At 38.6% G+C, this 20,430-nt stretch overlaps 1 protein-coding gene across 1 annotated transcript in view; it reads right to left on the reverse strand.

Annotated features, from left to right (window-relative positions):
• Positions 1-20,229, reverse strand: part of ajap1 (adherens junctions associated protein 1) — a 30,887-nt gene extending 10,658 nt beyond the window's left edge. Inside the window, exons 1-2 of the mRNA XM_079382569.1 lie at positions 19,895-20,229; positions 13,174-13,895 (exon numbers count right to left, since the gene is read on the reverse strand). Coding sequence (XP_079238695.1) covers positions 13,174-13,891 — 718 coding nt within the window. The 5' untranslated portion in view covers positions 13,892-13,895; positions 19,895-20,229. The remainder of the gene's footprint in view (positions 1-13,173; positions 13,896-19,894) is intronic.
• Between the last annotated feature and the right edge of the window lie 201 nt (positions 20,230-20,430).

A 20,430-nucleotide genomic window follows, 5' to 3' on the forward strand; every position in this document is an offset into this window, starting at 1 on the left:
GTGTTGCTGTACAGAAAACACTGGATTGGTTTACTTAACCCTGCCGACCTCTGGGGTGCTGAGCCCCTCAAGTTCTGGCTGAATAATCAATACTAGAGAGAGAGAAAAGAAAGAGAAAGGGATATAAACAGAAGCGAGAGAGAGAGAGAGAGAGAGAGAGAGAGAGAGAGAGAGAGAGAGAGAGAGAGAGAGAGAGAGAGAGAGAGAGAGCGTGTTAAACACTTAGATTTTGTGCACATGTGTGCATGTTTACAAACCTGTACATGTATGTGTGTATGTGACGTTAAACATCTGGGCCAGTTCTGACAGATTACATTAGCCTTGAGGGCCAACAAGCTCTGCTGAGCTGTGCTCCTTATGGTACACTGAGAACTATGAAAATTAATTCCCAGCAAACTCCTCATATTAACTAATCTTATTTCAGCAACCATACTAAATATTTGTGTATAGGAAAGTGAAATGTAATGTGACAAAACACTTATTAGACTGACAATCAAGGTGCTTCAAATAATGTTTTGTAGCTTAACAAGAACTGCAAATAAAAGCAATTTTAACAGCATATGTACTACCAATTTAGCCTCATTTCAGTTTTAAGGCTTGTTTCAGATCGTGTGTTTAGTCAGAATTATTGTGTTAGATTTCTGTTTGATGCGCACAAGCGTCCTCTCGTTCAGTGAAATGCTGTCAGGCATCATTCAAGTTTTAAGTACTATTTCACACCACGTTTCACATTAATAGAGTGCTGCAGGGATGGCATATTTTTATAGGCCAAAAACCATAAACGTGGTAACATTTTAGCACTTTTGGTTTCATCATCCTAAAGTCAATGGGTGTTTGGTTAAATGCCTGAAATATGGTCTTTGCTTAACAAAAGCTCAAGATAATTTCAATGTTTATTTGATGACTTATAATACCTTAGCAATTCCCCCTTGTGATCAGGCTTTTACTTGTCTTGAAAAATTGTTGCTAGCAAGCGGCTAAAAGCGGCTTGTGCTTTTGCAAATTATTCAAACACAAATTTTCAGGGAAAATGTTTTTAAATAAAGACTGATAAATCGGTGATGAGCAAAACTTACTTTTGTTGGTCACAGAGCTTATTTTCTGCATCATTCCAAAAGGCATTTGCAAAATCTGTCTGGGTTTTCCTGAGGCAACCTGGGTGATGCTAACTTCTGAGTTGGCATGCAAAAATATGTCATTACTGCCGCACTCTATGTTTTAGTCAGAAATATTGTGCTCCCTTTCTGTGCACATGCATTCAATCAGACTTGTGCTTGCTTGGTTAAGTCTGCGAAGTTTGCTGTCATTTCTAACATTTACATCTATGGAAATAGCTGCTAAATGCATTGAACAGCTCACACATCTGTCAAAGCACCTGAAAGGGCAAGTCATGTTACTTTACACTTGTGAGATTGGTTAAAGCATTTAATTTAAAGCGTTATCATGTTTTTGAACATTTTGCATTATGCACATTTCCCACAGCAGCTCAATCTGTGACCTCTATTATTTACATGTGTTTTGTCCACAGAAATGCATTTTTCAGTAGGGTAAAGTAACAGCACTAGCAGATGCCACACTGTGTGCAGACCAACTAATTAATAATGAAAGTTGTTCTTGATTATTTATAATCAATCAATCCATCTAGCAAGGCTGTGTGAACTGATCTTGAAGAAAATATGTTCCAATGCAGTTTTGATTTATTATAGGCAGTGCATTACAGGTTCCTTGTTTGACCTAGAGGAGAATTTGTTAAGGTTAATAGGAGTTCAGGCACTCGTTTACTTCATATTGATGTTCTGACCCTTCCTGATTGCTTAGCTGGCACTATGACTGATGGAAGCATGCAGATGCGTCTGGGAAAAGCTCGCCTTACTTTACCTCCCTGTTCTGCGTCCGGGTCAGAGCTGGATTAATTTTATCTCAGTCCCTGGCCTGAGCACTGCTCCTTGGCATGAAGTCCCCCAGCTACACCAACACATAAACATATCGGACAGCTATTTAAATTCCCCTCTCTCTCTCTCCGTTCCTCTCAGTCTGAGATGGAAGGCAGCAGATTGAATTGAGAGAGTGTGTCGGGTGATATATTCAGATGTTTATGCATCTGTGAAATTTTATGAGACGAGCTCTTCGTCCTCGACCTTGCTCTAAGTCAGAACTCTCGTTGGCTTCTTGGCCTGTTGTTTTATGTATTGATTTCAGCTTGAAAGATTCATTCCCCCTGTTCTGTCACACCGAACCCATCACATTTGTGTAATATAGAGCTTTATAATACCAGAGTAGACGAATGCAAATGTACCCTCATTATATTCTTATTACTGCCACCCAGGCAGAGAGAACAGGACGTACATCACCTTGTCTCACCTGGACCTGCAATGAGAGAGATAGGCACACCAATTCCAATCAGGGAAAGTGTCAAAAGAGGAAAGCAGCCTGGCACTAAGGTACCAGACACCTTCTTTCCTGACTCTGCCAGTGATGGAGTCACCTTGCTTCAGGTGCTCGGGTGAGCCTTTGTTTCCCTGGGCACCTTGCCAATAATCAGGACAAAAGAGCCCAACCCTCAGAGGCACTGTACTTTTCAAACTCCCCAAACCGCAAAGATGTAGAGTCCTCACGCCCAGAGATACTATTAAATGTCTTTACTAGAACAAGCTGAACTGTTAAATTATTTTGGGCTGTTGTTTGATTCAATTGTATTGAAGAGTTCAAGGTTGGCTGATTAACATGACCCTGTTAGCCTCAATTAAAAGGCATTCAAAATTGGTATCCTTTTAAATACAACATGAAATGCAAAACTGACTGCATATGGTTTCTTAATGAACATTCCTGGTCTTATTCTGCAAGTATCATAAGTGCATGTAATTCCAATGAAAAAAGAATGTTTGTTTTCATAATCTTTCATCAAAATTTTATAACATATTCAAGGTTGCATGGACAGATAAAAAAATATTAATCAGGGATGTTGTGTTAAAAAAAAACAACTTAGATTTATAGCTAAGTGTAAACATTTGCACCCCTCAAACTGAAATGGCTAAAGAAGTTTAAATTTTTATTTTCTTTATTATTAGTCATTAATACAGTTTAGATTTGTAAAATAGTTTACTGTGTGTTTAGCTTTTTCGTAAAATAATTAAAATATCATAAATAATTATAACAGAATTTATATATCTGTTAATAGTTTAATAAAATGTGTAAAAGATTTTGTTAAACTATTCATAAAATATCACAGTAGTCAGCAATAATTTTAAAACTTTAACTTTTTCAGAAATGTAACTTACTGTTACATTTTGGGGAAAATAATAAACTATATAACTATGAATATAAAAAAATTCTATAAATGATGTTTTATTAAAGTTCGGGAGGAGCGCGTCAGATACTTAGCCTAATTAACACAGGAGGTTTGCTCTCAAGTTAATCAATGCACAGATATAAATACAGCTGACATACCTCTATTCATTTGACGGATAATCAGCAACCCTCCACCAACCCTTCTCCACTCAAGAGGTATCACTAGAGTTCTCACCACACTATGGGGGGTACTCTGGGTTCGGGCCATTCCTGAGCCCGGAGCCCTTCCCCAGGACAGCACGCCTACTACGCATTACTATACTCGCCAAATACGCATTACCTTACTCGTGCTAAATATATGTAAGTGTGAACTCGTGAATAAAAATAGGTTAGCAAATACTTTTTTGCACTACAAAAGAAATATAGAGCTGTGTTTATCCTCCACTACATCCCCTGCAATCAATAATATAACAAGACATTTTTCATTTAAAAAGTCCTGTTTTGAATATGGAAATACATTGAACTGTGTCCTTGCATATGACATGTAGTGTTGCCTTTATGATAAAAAAGTAGAACCAGGATGTACAAAACACACTAACAAAGATTCACTAGTGGCCAGTGATATATAGCAGAGTAAACTGGTCCAGATAAAAATTAGGCCTAACAAAGTGAAATGTCATGAGACTACCATTAAAATAGGAAAGTAGTGGAAAGAAAAGAAGAGTTTAAAAAAAAAAAAACTAGGACAAATATAAAACCCAAATAGCACTGTTTTAACAGACAGACCTTGAAAATATATGCAAAGGAGACACATACACAGGGGGCAGTATTTTAACTGAAGGTTATGAGTTTGTGCTGCTGGGGCCCCATAGAGCAGAGACCACAGAGGCAGACAGTCCTCTATGCACCTAAAGGACATTTAGAGGTTTGCAGCGGGACATTGTGTGGATCTGTCAGCTAAATGCTCTATTAGTGCAGCCCAGGCCTGGCATCTGCAGCTACAGATGGCTGTAAAGGGCTAGTGAGATGGAGTGGAAAGGAGATGCCTTCACTGAGTGCTTTCAATCATGTAGTGGTTTGGCTAGAGGAGTACTCATGGCAAAGCAACAGCTTTGGCTGCACATTCAAAAGGCAACAACATGAAAGCAAAAAAAAGGGACCTTCAGAATTTGTATGCAGGAGTATCCAGAACCTTCAAACTTCAAATGAACTGCTGTGCTGCTGCCAAGTTTAAATTGACTTTACAGGAGCACTAGTCTCACCAAAATCACACCTTGGAATTTGTTCGGTGCAAATCCCCGCACTAACACCAGAGATTTTTCACAGTAATCTAAGAAGTCGATTTAGTTTAATGGGAATGCAGTAATTTCATTATAAGTGAAATCTCAGAGAGAAAGAGAGACAGACAGCAGAAGCATGAGGAGACAGAAAATAATTTCTTCCATGATGACTGAGCGCTATTAAAAATGTTCTTTTTCACTGTGTGTTAAAAATGATTAGCCTATGCATATATTCTCTGTGCATGCAGAATCTCAAGAGTTTAGGAATCTATTTTTAAATCATTTTCCAAAAGCAATTATGCATTTTCTATAATACAGGGATTTGCAGTGGAAAGCCAAATTCAGAATCTAAGTCCCTGTGAACCTTTTAAAGGGGCTTTTTAGTACCTTTAGCCGCTTTTATATTTGATTTCAAATCAGAACAAAGATCTTTAACTCTCTTATGCTCACTATGCTGAATTAGTTTTTTGGTTTTTTTGTGTGAGAAGTAAAATGTTAATATTGTGACACATTATTGCAATTGAAAAATTACTGTTTTGTATTTTAATATAGTTTAACGTAATGTTATTTCTGCAATGGCAAAGCTGTTTTTTTTATTGAGAAATCATTCTAATTTGCTGATTTGTTGCTCAAGAAACATTTCATTTTAATATCAGTTGATCAGTTTAATATTTTTGTGATAACATTTTTTCTAGATTTTTTTAATGAACAGAGAACAGCATTTATTTCAAATAGCACCCTTGCTGAATAAATTTAGTAATATCTTTCATCATGAATTATCTCACCGTCAAAACTTCTTTCTTTCTTCTGTGGAACATAAAAGACGATAAATGTTGTTTCGTTTTTTGTCCATACAGTCACTCACTGCTGTTTTGAACCCCACCAACTTTCATTGTATGAGCAAAAACAGTTGAAACATTCTTCAAAACATCTTCTTTTGTGCTGTACCTTATGTTCCAAAACAAGTGTGATGTAACAGCCCACAGCACTACACTGACGTTTTATAATTCAGCGCAGGAACAGAATGTGTTTAGTTTCCCAATATGTGCTTCATGGCCACTGAATTTGAAAAGTTTTAAAAGCGTGTACACCGAAAAATGGATGTGAATGAGAGGGTTCCACTTATGAATGGAATCGTAACTTATTAATGTACGATAATAGGAATAGCAATACAAGCACAGGCTTTCTCATGTGTAAATCCTATTTGCTCAGTACATTATTTTAAAAAACTGTTATTTCTGCACCAGTTCTCCTCTCGTAGACCAGTGAAAATGACTAAATCTCCATCAGTTACATCCTTGTGTTCTTTGTGAATTTACGTTTGATTGCATCAGCTTTCTGTTCACAGAGCTGTTGACTCCTGCTGATTGCCCCTCTCTCATTCATTTGTGGAAACGGGCTTGATGAAAATCTTTACCAACCACAAACTGCAAATATCCAGCTCTAATTTTGAATGCATCGGATCTGTAGAGGAGGGAAAAGGGTTTGAAGTCTTCCCTCTCCCGGGTGTTAACCTTCTCCCCACTTTGCTCCGTTTGTTGTCCTCCCACACGCCCCACCTGATCGCGGGAAAACTCTCATCGCACCTGCTGATGGTTCACGATAGCCAATTAACGTAGATGTCAAGATGTCAATCTCACTTGACTTCCACTGAGCTACAACGTTCCCAAACCCTTACTGCAAGAGCAGAGCGAAATGGAGAGGAAAAGGCGAAAGAGAAAGACAAGGAGGATCAAAGGCAATTATTCTAAATGCCTTTTCCCAGTGTCAAAGGCTCCCCTGCATAATTCGATCGCTCTGTACAGTGCGGGAGGGAGAGGTGGTCAAAGTAGACTCTATGATTGTATTACTTAACAGATAATGAAGTTGTCCTGGATGGAACTACTTCACGGCTGTCTGTCAGAGCAGCCCTGTGAGCTTATCACGTCTTTAAAAGGTTTACCTCGGTGAAACCGAACAGCCCTATTGGATGAACAGTTTTGAGAAAGATGGCACTTCTAACATAATATAGTTTATGTATTACAATGCAGGTAAGACACATCCCTAAGGGGCCTGTGAGTGAATTTAGCACACCTTTGACAGGGAAAATGTCTCCTTTTAATAAAACTGGAACACATCAAAGCAATAACTTTAATGCACCGACTTTACCTAAAGCTAGTGCATCTGAAAACATCTCACGAACATGGTACTGCAGCTACAATACAAGGTCATCCAGTAGACACTTTGGGACCTAACATTATGTCTTTCTTTCAGTAGCCATGAAACGAACTAACCTCCATTACAGCCAATTTTGATGGTAACATTTTACAAGTGGGTGTATGGAGGTAAAGAGCATTTAACATTTTTTCGTTATCTTTTGTATCATGATTAACTATTTCAAAAGGTCATAATAAAGGTCATTTACACCATAATATATTTTTTTAAGTTATGCACAATTTTTTTTTTACTTGATAAATGCAATTAAAAACATCTCCATGCACCATGGTGAGAAAAACTTGCAGAAACGTTGTAGGTTTTGAACTATATAGTTTGTGTTGTAGTATGAGAGAATTATGGGTATTGTAATTCTGGTGAGTGTGTCATGCTTATCATTTGGTATGTTGACATGCACTTTAAAAGTTGATTTCAGTTAGACTAAATAATACTGTGTATGTTTTTAAAATGTCATGTCTAAATGAAGTCATACCTTTTAAGTATAGCCTGTACTGTATATCATATCGTCAAACTACACTGTAAAAAAATCACAGAAACACATTTTCAATACAAAAAAAAAGCCTGGTGAGTAAAACAATGCAAAGTAATTCATTATTTTACATAAAATAGTTACAATGTAATGTAATTAGCTACTAATTAGTTACTGATTATAATGAGAAATGCAACATTGTGACACATTACCCAGCATTTCCAAATGATGAGTACCTGGGTCGCATATTGTCCCTCAGTAAAGTAGAACTTCCTGTTGTTTTTTCTACAGGAGAAGGATTAGATGTGGATTAGATGACAATATGCATTTGAGTGGAATATAGAAATTATATTTCCGGCTCTCCAGTAATTATTATAATTCTTATTTTACCATTGAACACCCTTCATTGAGCAGAGCGTTATTCGGAGTTATTAGGACGTCACAACATAATTTCACTAAATTAACTTAAAAATTATTTTTCCAACCATTAACTTTTAAGCACAGTCCGGCTTGGATAAATGCATAATTTTGTCTTTTCCTTATTAAATGTTCAATTAACCTTTGAGCCTGGGGAGGTGATAACGAGCTTGGAGTGCTGAGCAGCAGGAATGTAAGGCATTTTAATCAACTCGCGCACATTATTAACCTGATGGCTCCATCTGTGATCTTCATGGTAATGCTTGCATCTTAAATGGAGACAAAGGACACACACACACACACGATCACACAGGTATGCACTGAGAGCATTTATAATACCTGGAGAATATCCGTTGCAAGTATGCATTTCGAAATCTGACATTTTTGCTTTTGGATGCTCTCCAGCACTCATAATAAAAACATGTTCTAAGAACATTTTGGTAATGTTAAGGTATAAAGATGTCCAGATTTTAAATTACATTAATTTTGATATGTGAACGTTAAGGAAAGATTCCATTTATAAACTTGCAAACATTTATGGGAATGTTACATTTGAATTTTCTTAGAACCTTCTGAAACAATTAGTAACATTTAAAAAATCGTTTTAAAAAGTAGCAATACATACAAAGTATAAAATAATTGATTATTTGTGGGTACCTTGGGTTGGCCATCATTGGAAATAAGATGCTATTTGTAGAACTAGATTGTGTAATTACGGTTCCTACCAGCAGGGGCTAACTGGGCCAAACCTTGACCCCTCTGAATGCACACATAGACACATACACACACACAAACGGATGGGTAAACAGCTGAATCATGTTTGGTCTGCAGCGATAAAATCTTCCTTGTGCTGTATCAACAGATCCGCAAAGTCAAGGCTGTCACCAGCAGGACTAATACGTGACTCTAAAATATAGTCTAGTCAGCACTGAGATGATGAAGAGAAGCTCGAACTTGATGCATTGCACACAGTTGCGAAGCAATGGTCCTTGGGGAAAAGCCTTATATAGTTCATCATTAAACTGAGTGAAAGGTTTCTAGGCTGTCTTGGATGCTGGCTATAAAAGGAAAATTAAAGGGATATTTCATTCAAAAAAAATAATTTATGTCATCATGTACTTGTTCCAAACTTGTATGACAAGTTCATACTTGTTCTAAACTTGTAAGATATTTTGCAGAATGTCCAAGCTGCTCTTTTTCAATGTAATGAAAGTGGACAGAGATTATAGCTGTTCTCCCTGGTTCTCACAAAGTGCACAATGTATAAATAAAAGTCAAACAGTTATGTTGACCTCAGCTGCATTTATTGGACCAAAAGGCGGCATAAAACTGTATATTGTGAAATATTTCTACAATTTTAATTAACTCTTTTATTTGAAAATATCAATATGATTGTAGAAAACAGTTGTGCTGCTTCATATTTTTGTGGAAACCATGATAGACTTCCATTGAAATGTATGGAGTGAGACTTTTGCATTAACAGTAAAGACATTCATAACGTTACAAAATATTTATATTTCAAATAAACCAAACTTTCTGTTCATCAGAGAATCCTGAAAAATGAAATCATTTTCATTTTTGGGTGAACTATCCCTTTAAGAGTCCTGCAAAAAACTCAGCAATAGTTAAGCATCTACAATACCATAATGAAAGGAGTTAATGCTGTCTGTGTCCTGGATTTTAATCAGGCATGTGAAGAGTTACACTGACCTCCATGCACTTCCCATGCTTTGAAATGAACTCCGCTGAACACCCGCTCGTATGCATGTCTAATGCTCCAGTTTTGTATTCACAGCCCATTGCTTATTTTCCCCCCATTACTTTGCATGTCAGAAGCAGTTTAGTACTGGTGCAGGTTTGCGAGGGGCTAAATTTACCCGGGCTGCTCGCTGAACGAGGAAGCGGAGGGATTTCACCTTTATAGCTATTTCGTTTCATCAGACAGGTTCGGCTGTAGCTTGACAGAGATGGATAATTATGGCATGCCTTAAGGGCACTACATAGGACTCACTTTCAGACTATATATGAAAGACATTCCAAGGCAGCATACTACATAATGCACTGATATTTCAGATACTGTAGATCTAACACCATGAAGAGACACCATGCAGCATTTGATGTTGTTTACTACTATTTCCATGTGGACAGTATAGAACAGAGTAAAGGATTATATTCATCAGGGATTTATTTATCAACAAGATCTTTTTTTCCATCTGTAGTTCCATCAAGTTTTAATATTCTCAGGTTGCTTGTTATTTGTTAGAGTCACTGACGAGTGACTAGCCATATTTTTCTCCCTTATGGCAAAATAGCACTTAAAAGACAGCTACGGACTGTGTGCAGCAAACAAATTATTCAATTTTCACGCCTCAGTTGTATTAAAACTGCAATTAACACCGGTATTCTTCCTATTCACCAGATAATTAAAATATGCAAAAACACTGCAGCATTGTCTGTATGCGCCCATTACACTTGCTTCCACACACAGAAGCAAAAAACACAAACCAGTCAAATTAATTTAGCAGCAAATATTAGATTAAACTGTTTACTGCACATACTGTGACAGCACGCTACGAATGTGAACCACTACCTCGGGGTTGCTGCAAAACACAAAAGAACTATTTACATTCACTTTTATATAAAGTATTTGTATTAAGCAAAATATTAGCATAAAGTAGCACTGCTTAATTATTCTTATAATGTGAACATCTTTGGAACAACACAATTTCCATTTGGTCAGAGCTCAATTTTTGAGATTTTACAAGAAAATACTATTTGAATGTGTTACTTTCCATTTCATTGTAATTATTTGTGAAATGTACTAACAGTTTCTGAGAGAAAACGTAAGAAATAAAACAAAAATACGAAATTTTATTCTTAGCAACATGATTTTGTGTCATTCTTTTTTAAAATGTATTGGTGTAAACTGAATAATTTTTTTGCAAGTATAACAGTATATGTATTTTATGTATTACATACATTCTAACTGAATACTATTTTAGCAAAACCTCGACAATGTCAGTCAGCTAGTTGCCATTGCCTACCATTTAATTCAGCAGAACTTGCAACAACATGCTTTGATACATTGCATAAAATCAAATATTTTGTTTAAAAGCCATAAAAACGTATGGCCATAGTCAACAATCTTAAAATGATACAGTGATAAGATGACTTACTTTTAAAGATGAAGTCATGCATCACTAATGTCGCCACATAAAAGCGCAAAACTAATTTACAATAAATAAATAATTAAAAAATAAATCATTGGTGAAGTCAATGTTGCTATGTCCAACCTAGTTAGGCCTTTCAAAGAAGCACTTTGTAATTCTATTTGATGCTACTGGCACAGAAATGACACAATCATTATGGTTTTTGAAAACACAGAGAGGCATATATGACATATATTGGAAATAATTCTACAATCTCCTCTACTAGTGTTAGACTATGTTGTTGTGGACTGGCAGTTTGGTGCGATTGATATTTTGCATTCACCTAGCCTTTATAAAGATCAGAAGAAATTAAGGAGGATTATTTGAACAGCACTTTAGAGATTAAGGGAAACCTCATGCTGGCCTTTAGATGTAATGACACTGCTGTCGTCACTCCAGATTGACTTCATTTTGCTAATCATTCCTGTGGTTAATGAGGCCATGGCATTTGACTGGTGGTTGACCTTTGTGCTGAAATACAATTCGACATGCATGGATGTACGTAAATTTCCATTCAGAGGAGTCGTAAAATTGTTCTCGCTTGTATATTACTCACCATGAATCTAATTTTATGGGAGTCTTTATTGTTAATATCTTTCGCAGCTAATGTAATCTATGGCATGCTAATGTGCAAAACTTGTGAAGATGAATAACTTTGCAGAACAGCAGATCTGTAGTGTAGAATTAGGGGATTAAAAGTTTTTTTTTTCTGCAAATCGGCAACGTGTCGGTTTTTGGGGTCATGCTATCTGTCTTTTATTATGTCTGGCGATGAACCACGCTTTTGTGTAAAATTGTGTGTTAAACTTTTGCCCACTCTGTACACTATAACAGATCTCAGTGCACCCCATACACAGATAGTGTCAAGCCAATTTGTAGAAAGTGTCAAGAGTCAAGACACTTCCCCTTTTGCACAGATTTATGGAGCACAATAGTTGATCTACCCAGAGGACTTCACAGTGAATGGATGACTAGCCTAATGCTGTGCAATACCAAACACAGAGGACAGATTGCAGCCTAATGGCAAACATGAGAGCTAATGCCAATCATCATCCTTCTAGGACAGAGAATAGAATAATCTCCCCAGGATTCACAAATACTACTGACGGATACTGAGGTTGCCATATGTAGGCTACTCTGTCATGTAGTACTAAGGCCTAGATTATGCAATGGAGCCAAAGATGATAAATGTAACAGCAAAAGTGTATTAAAACCATCATGCTGCCTCTGTGCCCAGTCAGTTAATGACTAAACAAGTAACATTTTGCATATGAAAACTGGTTTCAGGCTTCCGGGGCTCCAGAACATCAAAAAAGATTTAGAGATGATTACGATGCTTATTTCTCAGAAGAAACTGAGCACTGAAAAAAATTCACTATATTGCATAATATCAAAAACAGCAAAGGATGCAGAAAGGAAACTATGCTGTATTCAAAACTGGCCAAATGACATCAACTGGCCATTTAGAATTTAAATGATAATTGCCTTTTAAATTCCAGTTCAATTCCTAAATTTGAATTGAAAATTGCAGTTCAAATTTAAGTGTTAACATGAATTGTAATTGAAATTGAAATAAAATTATTTCTGATGTATCATGTGACAATGAAGACTGGAGTAATGGCTGCTGAAGTTCAGGTTTCTGTGAATTTTATTAAATAATTACGGCCTTGATTTATAAGAGACTTGTTTAAAAACATTTAAAAATCATACCACATATGTACTACACTCTAATCTTCTGCCTGCTTAAGAAACTTTTAGCCACAAAAGCAAAAGTGATGCATCTCAACTTTCACAAAACTTTCAAAATTGCCTATTAACCAATATGACAAACTTTTAACACCAGCATATTGTGTTATTTTCTCCATATTTGCTAATTTTCCATAATTATACAGCAGCTAAGGTTTTTCACAGCAAAATTTTAAGACTATACCAATATTTTCACCAAAAAAAAGCTAGCTAGATGCACACTCTTGGCCATTCGACAATTCAACCACCTTCTTTGCTGTAAATTGCAGAGCAGTTGTGTGCCAATTACAGCTTCGTGAGTATTTTCCACCCTCAGTTTTTCAAAGAACCCACACAGTGTTTTTGATACACTGCATTGTGGTTTGAGACCCAAAGACCTCTGCGCCATGTTCATGAATGACCTTAAACCAGCCCCTAAAAATATCTCTTTGTGTTTCGCCGCCTCTGAATTTTAAATACGTGATCAAACATAAGCTGATTAAGTATCTTACATGGTTTAGAAAACAAAAGCTAAATGAAGAAACAGTCGCCATTCAGATTTATGCCCTACCTGGTGTGTCCCCAAAAGGTTTCGGTGGTTTGGCAGTCACTCTGGAGTTGCTTGGCTGTGTGGTGCTGTGCCTCTTAGGATGCGCGGTTGTAATCACCGCATACGTCCTTTGGGGGCTGCGTGTGGTAGTGCTAGTTACAGGAACTGTGGTGGTGGAAGGGGCTAAAGAGGTGACGGTGGCATTCGGGGTCACTTTTGCCTCCTCCTCAAGCCCCTCGTCGGCCCCTGTAGGGCCCCAGTCAATAAATCCTGCCACTGTGGTGGTCCTCCCCTCCAGGGAGTCATAGCCGTCACCTTTCAGCTGCCTCCGTGAGCGAGATAAATGCAGATTTAAATCAGATTTACTCCCCTCTGGTAATGCAACCGACTTCCCTTTGTCGGAGGGGCACTCCACACAAAGTTGTCGTGTTTGGAGTGACCAGCGTTTTTTCCGCCCCCACAGTTTGGCACCCCCCAGCTCCCCGTGATTGCCTAGTGATGGCAAGGGAGGGGGAACACCACGATGCAAGACACCCAGAGTCCTCAAGTGCTGGCCGGTGAGCGTGTCCCGAGTGGGCAGAGGGTACGGCTGCCGGCGGGGCATTAATCTGGGCAGTAGTTTGAGCGTGAGCCCTTGGCCTGCTGGTGCACACAGAGACAGATCCATTGTGAGATGGACAAGGATGAAGAGGATCCACATTCTACATCCCAGCATTCCTCCAGGTCTCCAAGCAACCATGGAACTGAAGAGCAGAGAAAAAGAGAGAGGGAAATCAGCCACATTGGAGAGTACGTCTTTTATACATCACAGAGAGAGTATGCAGGCTCGGCAAAACTTCTTTACATTAAAGACTGTCTTATTAGGTTTTTCAAGGACTGACTATAGTAGATTGGGTTTGACTGCACTCTTTGTAATGTCCTTACTTCCAACACCATTTTCCAGTCTAGCGATTTTCGCTCTAGGCTTCGTTCTGCTCTGTGACTCACTAAGTTCTCATAAATTGAACTCCAATATTAATTAAATGTGTGATTCCCCTTTAACAGCTAGATGCTAAAAGCACACTTCAATGTTGTTTTCAAAGACATTTACTTTCAAAGTCGTAGCCCGCTCTCTTCAATTACTTTGCTTTGTAAACGTTCCTCTGGCTGAAATGGTCTCATGGCACTTGCAACGTAATGATCACATAGGTTTACACACACTAATAAAACGCACTGCTTGAATGCACTGCATATTGCTTTGGATAAAAGTGTGCCAAATGTCAGATATTTATTGGAATCTCGTAAAATTAGAGTCTGAGTCTGCCAGTGATACAATGTTGGGCTACAGATAAAATACAACTGCAACTATAAAGTGTATAATAATAAATGATGTATAAAAACTATAAAAAAAAAAAAAGCATTTCTGAAATTAAGTAAAAAGTCAAAATTCAAATTGAAATGTATTAAAATGTAATATATATATATATATATATATATATATAAACTACTCACAAACTTCATCCAGATATTTCGTTCCTTAATTTTACCTTCCTTTTTGTCTGAATGAAATGAAATAGAATGAATGAAATACAGTGAAGTGGAGTTGAAGTGGATCAAAATAGTTCATCACAGTTGTCCTAAGACAAGAAGGCATTTTGGTTTGATCCAATTCAAATGATGTCTAATGTAGTATGATCAAATTTGGCGGTTTAAATAATAATAATAATAATATTTAAAAAAAACAGCCCTAAAAAAACATTTTGTACAATTTTTGTTACTCGTTTTTATTAGACACCCTAGCACCCCCTTGTGGTCCCCTGGGGGTCCTTGAAACCGCTTTGAAGACCTCTAGTGAAATAACAAACTCCTCTAGTGAAATAACAAACCGTGATGGCTTCTTTTAGCTGAACTACTTGAGGGGTGCTGTTTTTTTTTGTTGTTGTTTTTTTTTTATTCCAGAACCTCAAACACATTGAAATGAGCTGTCATACTCATATCTCGAAGCCAAGAGTCTGTATTGATCCAGACAGAAAGAGAGTTCATCAAGGTGTATCTGTAATCTTTTCTGTCCTTCGATAATATTGGTCACGGTCAAAGGCTAATTCAGAGGGATTAAAGAGCCCACACATGGCCACAAATACTGTTGCTGTGAGTTTAGAGATGACAATTTTATAGAATTATCTGACCCACTGGTGAACTGTCATGTCTGAAGCCACGATTTGAAAAAAAAAAAAAAAAAAAATTCCCTTTTCATCTACCTATACTTAAGAGCTTGTTCGGGATGCTGCTTCATCTGTTCATGAATAAGATGAACAGCACTACGAGAGGACCCTTGCTCTCCATTTTCCCCTCTTCTAGCCTCTCTTTACATTTCTCTCTCACTTTCCATTAAAAAAAAAAAAAAAAAAAAAAAACCTACTTGTGGGATCTGGTCTGACTGAACTGGGTCAGGACCTTAGGTTGGCCACTCATCTGAGAGATTTTACCTCACTAATAAATTCCTTCAATCCCATTGGGCTGGGCCCCGGGGGGCCTGACTCACACTCCCTGTGCTAATGTGTTCCATTAGAATGTAATTCCTGTCAGGAACATCATTGTATTTACTTAAGGAGACGTATCGGAACCGATGTTGTGCTATTAATGATCAACCGTCCGCTGGCTTTTGATGAAATTAGGTGGCTACATTGTGAATTCAAGGAGGCTGCTGTGATATTAATGAGGGCTAAATTAAGGGTCGCAGGGTGTGAATGAGAGTGAGAAACATTGAACACAGCTTTGCATGAACAACCCCTCCCTGCTCTTTACTTATAACGCATCAGCTACAATTCGGGTCACTTCAGCATGGCGCAACCCATTTAGATTCTGCATTGTAATTCAACACGTCGCCCACAAAGCAAAGGTCTTGTTTATATTTAGATTTTTAAAGTAACAAATTTGAAATCACAGACTACAAACAGATACTTTCAGGGTTCAAAATTAGCTTTTTTGCCAATTAAGATTACATAGGCAAACCTCTTCCAATTACTTGCCATTCATATGAACGCTCTCTAAATTTGAGGTGACATCAACTTGTAACTGATTTAATTGCATTATGCATATAAACATATCCTGTCTTACAGTTCAACCCAAGTAATGTTAAAGTTCTTAATGAAGATACCGGCCAACTGGCGAATTACAGTTTTTTTGTTTTATTTATTCACCGAATTTGCATTCTGCACATGTTTGCGAGACACTGAAAATGAGTAAATAAATTTAAAACAAATAAAAATAAATAAATGAATGGAATAAATGAAAACGACAAGGGACAAAGGCAGGAATAAAGTAGATGAATAAAGAAAATTTTCCTTTTGAATATTCATTAGGCTAATGTTCACTATGTTTGCAAGCTTGCATAAGATTTGTGCTTAGTTGCTTAGATTTAACAGCAGCACAAATATAGACTCAGTGGGAATATATAATTTCTTTTCTCATCCATATTCATGATAATGGGGGGAAATATATTTTTATTTAATAAATGAAAACGCTAAAAGAGCGCGTTTCCTGACACAAGCAAGTTAAAAGAAGCAGCTCAGGAGTTCCTAAAAAGTTAAATGGAAAGTATGCTATCTGAAAAAGCCTGAAAGAAAATGATAAGACCATCTCCTTTTTCCATCTCGCTCATATCCGCTCTGTTAAAAGTAAAGGGAATAACATTATAAACACAGATTGAACTGATCATGAGTTTCACCAAAGTCCTTTAAGGGCATCTTCATAACACCCCAGACAGCTACTTCTAATCACATGCTGCAAAATAGACTACAGCTCTGAGGAAAGCCAAGCTTACATTTCAAAAACATGTAACAAATTGCCAATAAAATCTGCCAAAATGGTTTGAGAAACATGATTGTTTTAGCCCAAATCAGGCTAAAAATACTCAAACGCACACACACACAAAATTGGTACTTCAGTGGTTCTTTGGAGTGGTTAAGGTACTATATAGCACCACTGTCATACAAAGAACCCATTAACCCCTGTATAGTTCTTTATAGGTTTTCTAACTCTTTTAGTCTCTTAGTTTAGCTGGGGAAAGGATAAAAAAATATATATTATAATACAGTGTATTTCCTAAAGATAATGTGGTTCTCAACCTATTTGCCCCTAAGGCCCTCCTACAAGGAAATATTTCAAGGCCCCCACAAAGGACTTTTTGGCCTCAGAAAAGCATAAAAGTTATTCAAAACAGCTTTTGCCATTGTAATAAATTCCCATTCATAGCAAACAAATGGGAATAACATATCTAAAATCTAAGGAAGTGTCAGTCCTCTGTCGTGTGTGTCATGTATCCCCGCCTCTTGTGGGGATATTTGGTTTGGCTCTCCCAAGCCCGCCGTTCGTGGGAGATCGACACCACCGCCCGCGGCTCTCCCAAGCCTGCGGCTGACTCAAGCCCGCCGCTGACTCCAGTTCCCTAGTTCCAGCCAGGAGTGCCGTTTTAAGTCTTGTTGTGCCCTCAGGAACAGTTTTAATCATCATGTCTTGTCTTGTCTTGTCCGTGGAGACTCGTCGGGGGCGGAAGGCCACGGAGGCCATTCCCAGCCGCCTGCCTCTCCTTGTCGTTGAAGTGGAAGCAGTTGCTGAGGGACCCTGTGAGGATCCCTGACTCCTTGTCATGCCCAGAAGAAGCCTCAGCTTCCAAGCTAGCCCAGGAGGGCTTCCTGTTCCTGTGGGCTGTCCTGTCCTGTCTTGTTCCTGTGTGTCTAGTCCCGGAGGGCTGTCTTGTCCTGTTTGTCTAGCCCCGGAGTTCTCCTGATACCCCCTAGCTGCCCCATGGAAATTTTGGGGTGGTCAGGACGAGGACACGGCCACAAGGACCACCTACCATGGCCTCCTGAACTCCCTGCTCCGCCATGGCCTCCTGAGCCCCTTGCTCCGCCATGGCCTTCGGAGCTCCTTGCACCACCATGGCCTCCAGAGCTCCCTGCTCCGCCATGGCCTCCTAGCTGTTTGTTCCGCTCTGGAGGTCCCCGTCCTGTGATCCTGTCCGTGTCTATCCTGAGGGGCCTCCAGAGCGCCCACCCCCCATGTCAGTCCTCTGTTGTGTGTGTCATGTATCCCCGCCTCTTGTGTCCATATTTGGTTTGTTTCCTGTCCTTGTTTACTGTGATCATTAGTTAATTCTTGTCCAGCTGTGTAATTAACCTGTGTATTTAAGTTCCTGCCTGTTCAGTTTCGTGTGGTCTGGTCTACTCGTTACTCTCCGGTGTTCCTGTCTGTGTCTACCTTGCCTTGTCTTGCCCTGCCTTGTTTGGATTCATTAAAGACTGTTAATTTGAGTTTATCCTCGTTTCCGTGTTCCTCGTTCATCCTTGCTGTGTGCACCGTGACAGGAAGACAATTACCCCTTTTCCACCAAGGCAGTTCCAGTGCTGGTTCGGAGCCAGAGCCTAGTTTCAAACTGGTTCTTTGTTTTTCGACATCCAAAGCACCAGCTCCGAACCAGGAAAAGCGGTTCGTAAGTAGCACCAAAACATTGCTGGGCTAGAAGGAAGAACCGCTTGCGTCAGGAGCTGGGGGCGGGGTTACCGTGACCAACAAGACGAACAGAAACTTGGACCGCCATATTTGAAATAGCAGCTAAACACTAACACGTTTGATTCGCCGTGTTTGGATGCCGATGTAGATTCGCAAAGCCATGAACATCAATAGCAACGCACCGTCCCCCATTGCTGATAGTTTGTTTAGGCTTGTCCGGGATAGATCGGCGGTGCGCGGACCGGTCGGTGCGAGGCATATCGGGTGCTGCGGGAGCGACTGGAAAGCAGACGGCTCTTTATGCTTTTGGATCGCTCTCGCGGTGCTTTAGTGTGTTGGGTGCCGATCGATCGATCTGCGTGGCGCTGATGCACCTCGAACAAGCCTGTTGTGCCGCGCTAGTGAACCGAAACATGAAACGTATTGTGACGTAAGCCCTGGCTCTGTATTGGCTCTCTAGCTTGTGGAAAAGCAACCGGTTCTTAAAGGGCTCGCCAGTCGAACCAACTAAGAACCGGCTATAGCACTGGCTCTGAACTAGCACCTGGAACTGCTTTGGTGGAAAAGGGGTAAATGGGGTTCTTCTTATGGTTCTACATAGCACCACATGACAAAAATAAGTGCTATGTAGCACTTAAAGTGGTTCCCCTATGATTACGAGCCAATGAACCATGTTTAGTGATATTTAGCACAATTATTTTATAATCACAGGTTTAACCCCCCACAGGTTTAATTTCAGTGTCATCCCATACTTTGTTCTTGTCCCATATACGTCTTTCATTTGTTAGTCATTGCAGTTTCTCCCATTTAAATTTGAGTTAATGGCCAGGCTCCTCACAGATTCACACAGAATCTGAAACTGAAGCACTTTTTTACCCAGAGCACTGAAACTAAAAGTTATAAACAATTGATGATGCAACGAATTATGGGAAATAACATAATCAAAGGGTTTATTAACCATTACACAGAGAAAAGAGCACACTCTTTTGACCACTTGAACTTTCCCTCTCCTTTTTTTTCTTTCTCTCTTCTTCACTATACTATGTTGCGGGGTGGGACAGGTCTTATATGGCACCCCCATTTACTGCCTCTCTGAGGACTAGATGGCATTACTAACACATCACACTGTACAACAAATAATACTGACAAAGCTATATAAATATTACATAATTCCACAGGATAGGCAGATCCAACACTAAAAATTAACATTAAAGGAACAGCTCACTAAAAAATTAGCTTAAACTTTACTCACCATCAGGCCATCTAAGATGTAGATGAGTTGGTTACTTCATCAAAACAGATTTTGAGCAAATTTATAGCAAATTGTTACACTTCTGATCATATTCTCCAACATGATTTGAAATGATCCAAAGAGCATCTTGAGCTCTAGAACATCTGACAGTCTGATCAATGTTAAACTTGATTAGCAACCAATAAATAGTGCAGAATCTTAAATATTTCTGTTCCTTTTACGCCATAACATAGTTTTTTTTTTTTTATCCTAAATCTTATTTTACAAGTCTAAATTAAATTTTCAGTCTCATATTTTCAATATGGACTCAGACTTTAGGACTGCAGGTTACGAATGAATATCACATGCAAGCCAAGTGTATATCCAGAGGGATTATGGTAAGCACTGTCCCAGGTTACTATTAATGAGATCGAGGTTTTGGTAGATAAGCATATGGCCGGTGGAAAATTCAGGAACATCCAGTACTAGTTACTCAGCTGTCTTCACATCCGATGAGTGAATTTCTTCACACAAGACAATCAAGTGCTGTGATCTAA

Source organism: Barbus barbus, assembly GCF_936440315.1.
Source record: "Barbus barbus genome assembly, chromosome: 28".
Lineage (NCBI taxonomy): Eukaryota > Metazoa > Chordata > Actinopteri > Cypriniformes > Cyprinidae > Barbus > Barbus barbus.